We start from the raw sequence: 9,321 nt of genomic DNA, 5'->3' as shown, positions 1-9,321 counted from the left end.
TGCAAGACTGTCGGCAGATTCATTACCCTTTACTCCTGTGTGACCAGGCACCCAGCAAAGCGTCACTTTGTTTTTGTTTGCTAGCTGCTGCAGCACATCGAAGCAGTCTAGTAAAAGCTTTGAGAAAAACCTCCAAGAGGATAGAGCTTTGACTGCTGCTTGACTAACTGAGTAAATACAGATGCGGGCGCCTTTCAACCCGTTGTTTAAGTTGATAAGAGCGCAGACCTCGATGGCGTGAACCTCCGCTTGGAAGACAGTGGGCCATACACCCAGCGCTAGCGAGATTCTGATATTATGACCAAATATTCCAGCACCAACTCCTTCTTTGGTTTTTGAACCATCGGTGAACCATGAAATCACTTCTGGTTCTGCTCCAGGAGTGCCATTTTCCCAGTCCAATCGATCGGGAATGAGGACTTCGAACTTTCTACCGAAGCGAAGTTCCATGTTCATGCGATCTGTCCTATCGCAGATCTCTATGCCAGGGACTAGTCTGCAGATAGAGTTTTGACTGTCAAGACTTCCGTGCATATTGATATCAGGGTGTAGCCTAGCTCCACTCAAGGCCGCTGTCTTTTTAATGAAGAGGTGCAGAGGAGTAAAACCCACTATGGACTCCAGTGCTGACGTGGGACATGTTCTAATAGTTTCCGTCATAGCTATACATGCGAGTCTTTGCAGTTTATTACATTTGAGTATTGCAGCCTTTTGTTGTGCCTTGTTCCACCAAACAAGAGCTGCATAGGATACAATGGGTCTGACCATTGTACGGTAGATCCATGAGAGAATTCTGGGGCTAAGGCCCCAGGTTCTACCATATGTGTTCCTACATGTCCACATGACCCTTGTGGCTTTACCAATTACGTTGTCCAGGTGAGTGTTCCAATTGAGACGTTTATCTAGTGTGACTCCTAGATATTTGACTTCGTCGGAGCATTCGATAGCCGTATCTTTTATTGATAGGGACCCGATATTCAGTTTGTACCTTCTGGTAAATGGTACAATTACTGCTTTTTTTGTGTTTATATTTAAACCTTCTTCTATACACCAGTTCGAAACTTTGTGTAAGGCCGCCTGCATTACGTCAGTAACTGTGGCATCGTATTTACCGGAAACAATGATTGCCAAGTCATCTGCATAACCTATGGCATGGTAGCCAGATTGATCCAGTTTGACTAGTAGATCGTCTACTACCAACGTCCATAGCAACGGTGAGAGAACCCCACCCTGAGGGCAGCCCCGTACGGCACTAATGCTGACGGTAGTATTACCTAACTTGGTAGATATGTTCCTGTCACGTAACACCCTATCTATCCAGGTTATTATGCAGAAGTCTATATCTTTGCGGGCCAATGCACCGGATATGAACTCATATGATGTGTTATCAAAAGCACCTTCTACATCTAGCACATAAAGCAATGTCTTTAGATTGAAAGGTGTTTTGAATTTTGCTGACCAAGTGATACAGCGCGACCTCCGTCGATTTGCCTTTTGAGTAGGCGAATTGTGTGGAGTGGAGAGGAACCGTTTGTTCCATTTTATTCCGTATGTGCAGACCAATTAGCCTTTCAACAGTTTTTAGTAGGAAAGAAGTAAGACTAATGGGTCTGTAGGACTTTGGCTGGTCCATAGGTTTATTACCCAATTTGGGAATAAAGATCACATTCACTCCTCTCCAGGAGTGAGGGATATAACCCATAATAAAACATGCCCTAAAGAGTTTGATTGATGGGTCTAGAATGATATCAGTACAATTCTGCAGCAAAGCGGGAAAGATACCATCGCCTCCAGGCGCCTTGAATGGTAGGAATGAGCTTAACGCCCATTTCACCTTGTCCTTTTCGAAGATAACACCAGAAAGTGCGTTTTCCTGACGTGTAGGAGCAGTAACTTCTCTGTTTGATTGTGATGTTGGTGCTCCGATTACGGAGCCAGGGAAGTGTGTTTGCAAAAGAAACTCAAGGGTGTCTTCACGACCAGTAGTGAAGGAGCCATCGGGTTTTTTTAACAGGCCTACTTCGTTAGTCTTGACCTTATTTAAAGCCTTGTGTAGTCTAGTTGCCTCGGGCAACTTTTCGATCCTATCACAGTGGCTGCGCCAGCTGGTCCGTTTGGACTGTCTGATTGATTTGTTGTAGTCAGTGAGTGCACTTCTATATTCATCCCACCTGCCAGAGCGTTATGCTCTATTGAATAAGCTCCTTACTAGTGAGCGCTTATTAGCTAGTTGCGAGTTCCACCAAGGAACCTTGCCTAAAATTGTGGCATTGCCTGCAACCGTGCTGTTATGAAAGGAGGTTAGTAATACCTCACCTAAGTGGTTAGCGGCTAACTCTATCTCTTCTATAGTTCGTAAATGTCTAGCCAGGGAAAAGTTTGCGGAACCCACTAAGTCCCTATACCTATGCCAATCCGTTTTCTTCGGCCGGTACACTTTTTCTTGCTGTGCGGATATACCGGGAATTTCAAACCTAATATGTTGATGGTCAGAGAGGGACACTTCGTCCGACACCTGCCAATTCCATATAGATTCCTCAATACCTCTGGTGCATAGAGTGAGATCTAGTACCTCTTCTCTAATTGCATTAATAAATGTTGGTTTGTTACCTTTATTAGCTATAATTAGTCCTGCTGACATAATATATTCTAATAGGTACTCACCTCTTTTGTTGATGTTGCTGCTCCCCCACACCATATGGTGAGCATTTGCATCGCAGCCTAGAATTAGCTGCCGCCCTGTAGATCTGCAGAAGCTAGTCAGCTGCTGGACTTCCGATGGTGGAACCGCATCTTCTTCACCTGGGAAGTAGGCAGAGGCCAAGACAATATCTGTCACCTCTCCTATTGTAGGTACTTCAACTAGGACCGCCACTAGGTCTCTAGAAATAAAATTAGTTAGCGGAAGATGTTTAACGTCTTCACCGATTAAGATAGCTGCACGTGGCACTGCTATCGATCGGTCATAAACCAGCTTACCTGATTTTGAGTTTAGACCCCGAATGTGGCCACCGAACATCCACGGCTCTTGGATAAGTCCTAGAGCAATGTTGTTGGTTTGGGCACAGGGTGGCTGATGCTCCTTTAGCATGGTGCAGATTTGCCTGGAGCACTTTAAAAGTGCTCATTAGGTCTCGTTAAGAGACTTTCGGACGAGACTATCGCGTTTGTCTCGTCGAGAACCCTTGTTCTTGGCACCCTTTGATTGCTCCGGTAAAATTTTACCGACTAAGGGTGGTTTAAAGGTAGCAGTCCTTGGTTTACCTGCTACTGTATTTGGGCCCGTGGAGGGCTTTGTGGACTTACTTCCTAAGGTGGGAATCTGAACGGCACGCCCACTAGCAGTGCTAACAGCCTTACTAGTGGAAGGGCGTGTGTCTAGTTCCTCTTCCTCAGGAATAGTCACTGTTGAGCAACTGTCCGTATGGGATGTTGCCGGGGCCGAGGATGACTGGATGGTTTTGTCATCCTGAACCACCTTTGGAGCTTTATCCATGGGTGGAGAACGAGCGGGGGTGGTACCCTTCAGCATCAGTCTCAAGTGTCCGAACCGGTATGCAATCCTACCTTTTAGTTCGGACAACGACCTCATGGATTCGTCATCAATGACGAAAAGAAGGTGCAGCATCTGATCCTGCGTCAGTCTGCGAATCACCTTCCACCGTTTGGTGGAGAATTTGTTTTGGGTACCAATGGTAGCCAAAACTTTTTCGTTTGACAAAGTCAAACTTTGGGGAAAATAGCCACGAACTACATGAGTTCGTGGGAAATCCTTTTCCTCAACCACGTTAATTGCGAGCCCGCATTTGTCCCCTATGTGACCAGAAAATCGCTTGACCCACTCCGCGGTTTTTGCATCGCTGCAGACGATAAGTAGCCACCCCGTTCTAAGTAAACACCCTTCGAACTCCGGCTGCATATCGTCACAATGTTGCTCTATAGCAACATCAATAATCGCCTCCTGGAGACTCGTTATTTGCTCTGTTGAGAGCGAATTGCCAGCTGGATCTGCTGACGTGAAGCCTAACCGTACGCCTTTAACAGCTAGGCTGTACGATGGCTTGGTAAGCCCCTCATGAGCCACCTTTGGTTTTTTGGCGGTAGTCAAACCGGGAGATTGCTCCTCCGATCTGCCCCGCTTAATCGCAGTTGAGGACTGCGTGGCGATTTTTAGAGCCTCTGCTCTGCTAAGACCTGATGCCATAGCCGCCTTGAACCTTCTTTTCTCAGTTCTTTTGAGGTGAGTAAATTTAGGAGACTCCAAAGTGAGGTTACTAACTTTGGAGCCTACGACAGTTAGACCGGACTTCTGAGAGACCACACTGTCGTTGTCGGAATCGCAAGAATCTGCAGCTTTGGAATTTGAAGACAAGACTTCAATTATTTCCTGCCGCCTTTCTAGAGATTGCGACGCAGATTTACTTGGTACGATCACCGTTTCCGCAAGCGGAGAAGAAGACGGTGGCCCATCCGGGTCCATCTTGATGCACACAGTTGCGCTATCAGGATGGATGGTGGCTTCTAGCCCAGTGGCTGGCACGTATCTAGGTGAGGTTTCCGTAAAGGAATCATTTGATGGTGATGCCGTCAGAGTGACATCAAGCTCATCTATAGTATTATTTAAATTTGTTTTATCCATGAAAAAAAATAGTTTAAATTCGGGAAGAGAGGTCACCCACGACATAGCCCGTTTATCATGGGAAGTCTAATTAAAACTGGAGGTCCACAGGTATCCAGAGTTCTCATATTCAAGACCAACTATCCATGGCCATTCATCTCTCGGCATATGCTGTTCCACCTTGGATTTGAGCTTTAATTTAAGACGCTTTTGCTTGCGTCCGCCCGATTACAATTAGCCAGCATCCATAGTTGAGACATGACCATACTATGGACCTGTTTCTAGACTTATTATATACTTTGGTTAATATTTATTTTACAAAGCATTTATTTATTGTTGTATCAAAAAATCTTTATTTTACAAGATATTAGTTATCAACTTTAACTTCGGTTAAAGATATCTTAAGACTAAATTCTAGATACAAAATCAATATCTTATATACTACTTACAATTCATAATTGGCGAAAGTGGATGAAAGGTAACAATAAAAATTTGGTAACCTGTTGACAAATGAGGGTCATTGCATTGTTTATGTTAAATGCTGATGCAGTTTGAGAAATGCTCAAATGGAATAGATTTTGTAATATAAATTGCTATGAATTAAAATATTGTTTTAATGCTTTAATGATTTAGAAATTTGAATGCTGAATAGCGAAATTAGGAAATTTTATTTTGCTTGTTTAGAGGAAGTTAAAGTATCGTGGGATATTTATTATTTCGATACTTTAATGGTTCTGCAACTAGAATAGTTATAAAGAATTAAGTTTTGTAACCAATATTTGGAAAGTGTCGATTGAAGTCACTATTAAGTAAATTTGGTAATATAAGAAATATACCGTGGGATAGATAATTATTTGGGACACTTATGAGACATATTCTCTTGAATTTTGCATTTTATTACTAATAAAACAAATTTGATCACACAGACCAATTAATTGCTATATTGTGAAGTGTTGGCGAAGGCAATGACATAACCAGCAAGCACAATTTTTTTTTTTTTGCAAAAAGTTATCAGCGCATAAGCTCTTTTACCAATACTTGTGTTTGTTCATGTGTTTACCTTTTAAATGCGTTTTGTTAAACTTCGTCTCAGCAGTGGCTGCGATAAATATTGATTCATATTTATAAAAATTAAATAAAATTTACTCAATTTCTATCTCAGATAGAAGTTCAGATTACGAATATGTGAGATGGAAATTAGCAAAAATTTCCATCATTACATATTAAAGAAAAATTTGTAGTGTTGAAAATTTAATAATTACGTGGAAATAAGCTTATTGTTAATAAATGCGACCGCTGACATTCAAACTGAGTAGACAGTCTAAAATGATGAACAAAATATAAAAACTATTAAAAGACTTTAATGTAATTCTAGAACAAAGTTCATTAATAAACGTTTATCAGGCTAGAACTTATGTATGATCGCTCAAACTCCATGTGAAGCAGTAACGACACGTGTCCTATACACATAGTAGAAAAAGTCTACGGATATTCACAAAATTTTTTTTAAATTATGCATAATTTTTTTAAATTTTACTCAAATACATTTTTATTTCCTAATTTATTTTAACAACAAAAAACTTCCAATATAAATAAAAAATTCACAGTTATTCTTTAAAAAAAAATTAAACACAGTTATATGCAAAAGTAGCAATTTTTGAAGCAGAAAAAGTCTACGGATGTTTCTTTATATTTACATTAATACAATTAAAATTCACAGAAATCTTAAATTTAATAGGGTTATGTATATTATTTGCGTCTTTAACATATCCTTACTGGAAATCGTGTGCTGACGAGTCTTATTTTCAAATGAACTCACATATGCTCTATGGGACTAAGGTCTGGTGATTCTGGTAGTGTTTGAAGTTACCTGAGAGCATAGTACAGCGTCCAAATCTGTATGATGACTGCTGTATGCTTAGAGTCATTGCAAAAAGGTTGCCTCAAGTCCTATCATTCTGACATTTTCTTTCAAATTTGTTTTTAGAATATTTAGATAGCCATATTTCTCCATTGTATCTTGTACAAATTCAAGTCCGACAGCACCAATACTTGCTATACACCTCTAAATCATCACGCCTTCACCACCACGTTTTACTGTTGAAATTGAGTTTTGTTTATCATAGGCTGTGCGTAATTTTCTCCTCACAAGTTTTCTAACTTTGATTCAAAATATGTAAAATTAACTTTCATCGGAGAAAATAACTCATTTTCAGAACTTTATAAGTTTATTTATATGCTTTCTTTCAAAGCTTAATCATTTTATTCTATTATATATGGATATGTATGACTTCTTTCCTGCAATCAGGGTATAATACATGCATTTCTTCAAAATTTTCAGCACAGTATCAGGATATATTTTGTTTTCAAGTATTTCGGCAATATGTTCAGCTAGTTTGAAGGCTATTACTCTTGGATTTACTTTCACCTGGTTGATTATGCTACGTCTTTCTCTAGTTGACAGAATTGAGGGGCGGCGAGTGCGAGGTTTAGAAACGTAAGTACTGGTCTCTTTGAAGTTATTTGTAATTCTCTGCACAGATGAATATTGACGACCAATATCTTCAGCAATTTTTCTTTGGTTTACGTCATCTTTCCAAAATTTAACAGTTATATGTCGACACTAAAACTAATTTCACGTCTTTTATTTTATATTATAAAAATTTATTGCTTATATAAAAAAATATTATTAAATGATTAATTTTTAGACTCTTTAGGAAGTCAACTAATAATTAAATATCATTTAATGACACTTTTATGATTGCAAGCGAATTTAAATTAACGGTAAATGTAAATATTAAGAAAGATTATATCCGTAGACTTTTTCTGTTTCAAAAGCTGTTGCTTTTGCATATAATTGTGTTTAATTTGTTTTTTAAGAATATATCTAGCCAGGTTTTTATATAAAAAATTCAGAAAATAATTGTGTTGAATAAATCAAATTTTATTTTATTTATTAATTACTAAAACCGTATTTACAATCCTTACAAGATCTGAATTAAAAGGTAAGTCAAAAATTATATTTGTTATGAAGACAACAGCATACGAATATCATTATTGTCAGTAACATCCTAACATGTTTGATCATTTCTATCAATTAGTTTGCTATTTGCATTAAATGATAGTAAGAACGTACAAGTTAACACCCTACATCACTATAACGGCACTCTACACAATTTTTGTATCTTAAGTATGCGCATCAATATATTGTGCATTAAGATATCTCACAACGCCTACGCGCGTTTTTATATTCAATTTCAGTCAGGCTAACTGCCTGTACTTCATATGGCAACAATGTTGCAAAGGAAAACAAATTTGTTTTCTTTTAAGACCAACTAAACAAACTGACCCGGAGCAAATTCTGAAAATAATCAGGATCTGCAACCCCAACCTTCCAACTGGAAATTGGAAGGTGGTAAAATTAGAGGAGCCTTTTGGACCGACCAGACAAGCTGTCCTTGTATTAAATGCGGAGTCATTGAAACCGCTCTCCGAAGCTAAATACGTAATCTCCTATGGCTTCGAGAAACTAAATCTCAAGGTCTATCGTACCGATGCCACGGAAGAACCGGAGAAGATTACGTCTAATCAGCCCTTGCTGGAGGAACCAGCTAAAGGACCAATGCTAAGACAGCAGAGTTGTGAGGAAACACAGAGTGAAGACCTGCCAGATCAAATGGAGGTGGACTCGCTGTCTCTGATGTCTGCAGACAAATCGGATGCGGGGTCGGTGACCAGTCTGGGCAACCTATTCGATGAGAGTGGGCTCCTGGACTCGGATGACGAAGCCGATAAAACGGTGGTAGAGGTTCAATTACCTGATGAAGGTGCTTCAAATTAATCTCCACCACTCTAAAGCTGCTTCAGCAAACCTTCTAATCCACCTTGCACAGGGTGGAGCCGATATTGTTCTGATTCAGAAACCATGGATACTGGAAAACCGGATCTGTGGAATCGGAACAAATGACTATAAACTTATCAGCAACACAGACTCAAGTAGACCTAGATCATGTGTGTTAGTTAAAAAGTACATTAATTGTTTCCTTTTGAATAATTTTAGTGATGACGACCATACTGCAGTGAGTTTGGAAATCGACGGCAAAACCGTATGGGTGGTGTCATCATACACGGCCCACGACCATATAGGAAATCCACCACCGGGAATACTTAAGCAGCTCGTGATAACAGCAGCAGAAAGAATGACTGGTGTTGTGATTGGAGCCGATGCAAATGCTCATCACACAATCTGGGGAAGCTCGGACATAAATGAAAGAGGTGAGTCGTTATTCGATTTTATTCTAGATTATAATCTTCATATATGCAATACAGGAGTAGAACCTACTTTTATTATTGCAGGCAGAAAAGAAGTTTTAGATATTACGTTAACTACTGAAAACACAGATCTTGAGATTAAGGATTGGAGAGTTCTTGATGAACACTCATTCTCTGACCATCGTTATATTCAATTCTATATAAATCTACAATGTCCAGTTGAGAAACCTTATCGGAATTACCGTAATACCAACTGGAGTAGATATCGAACCAATTTACTAAATCTACTTCCTCTATATCCTATTGAAGAAGTAGAGACTCCTCAATCGCTAGATAACGTTGTGGAAACCTTCACAAAAGCTTGCAACATAGCCTTGGACCGTTCTTGCCCGCTGAAATCACAGAGGGGAAAGAAAAAGCCATTGTGGTGG

At 39.7% G+C, this 9,321-nt stretch overlaps 1 protein-coding gene across 1 annotated transcript in view; it reads left to right on the top strand.

Moving 5' to 3' along the window:
• Window positions 1-8,817: 8,817 nt before the first annotated feature.
• LOC119687204 (protein N-terminal asparagine amidohydrolase-like) overlaps window positions 8,818-9,321 on the top strand; it is a 16,675-nt gene continuing 16,171 nt past the window's right edge. The window contains exons 1-2 of the mRNA XM_038101457.1: window positions 8,818-8,893; window positions 8,948-9,133. Coding sequence (XP_037957385.1) covers window positions 8,818-8,893; window positions 8,948-9,133 — 262 coding nt within the window. The remainder of the gene's footprint in view (window positions 8,894-8,947; window positions 9,134-9,321) is intronic.

This window comes from Teleopsis dalmanni, chromosome X, assembly GCF_002237135.1.
Source record: "Teleopsis dalmanni isolate 2A chromosome X, ASM223713v2, whole genome shotgun sequence".
Classification (NCBI taxonomy): Eukaryota; Metazoa; Arthropoda; class Insecta; order Diptera; family Diopsidae; genus Teleopsis; species Teleopsis dalmanni.
This window is presented reverse-complemented; position numbering and strand designations above follow the sequence as displayed.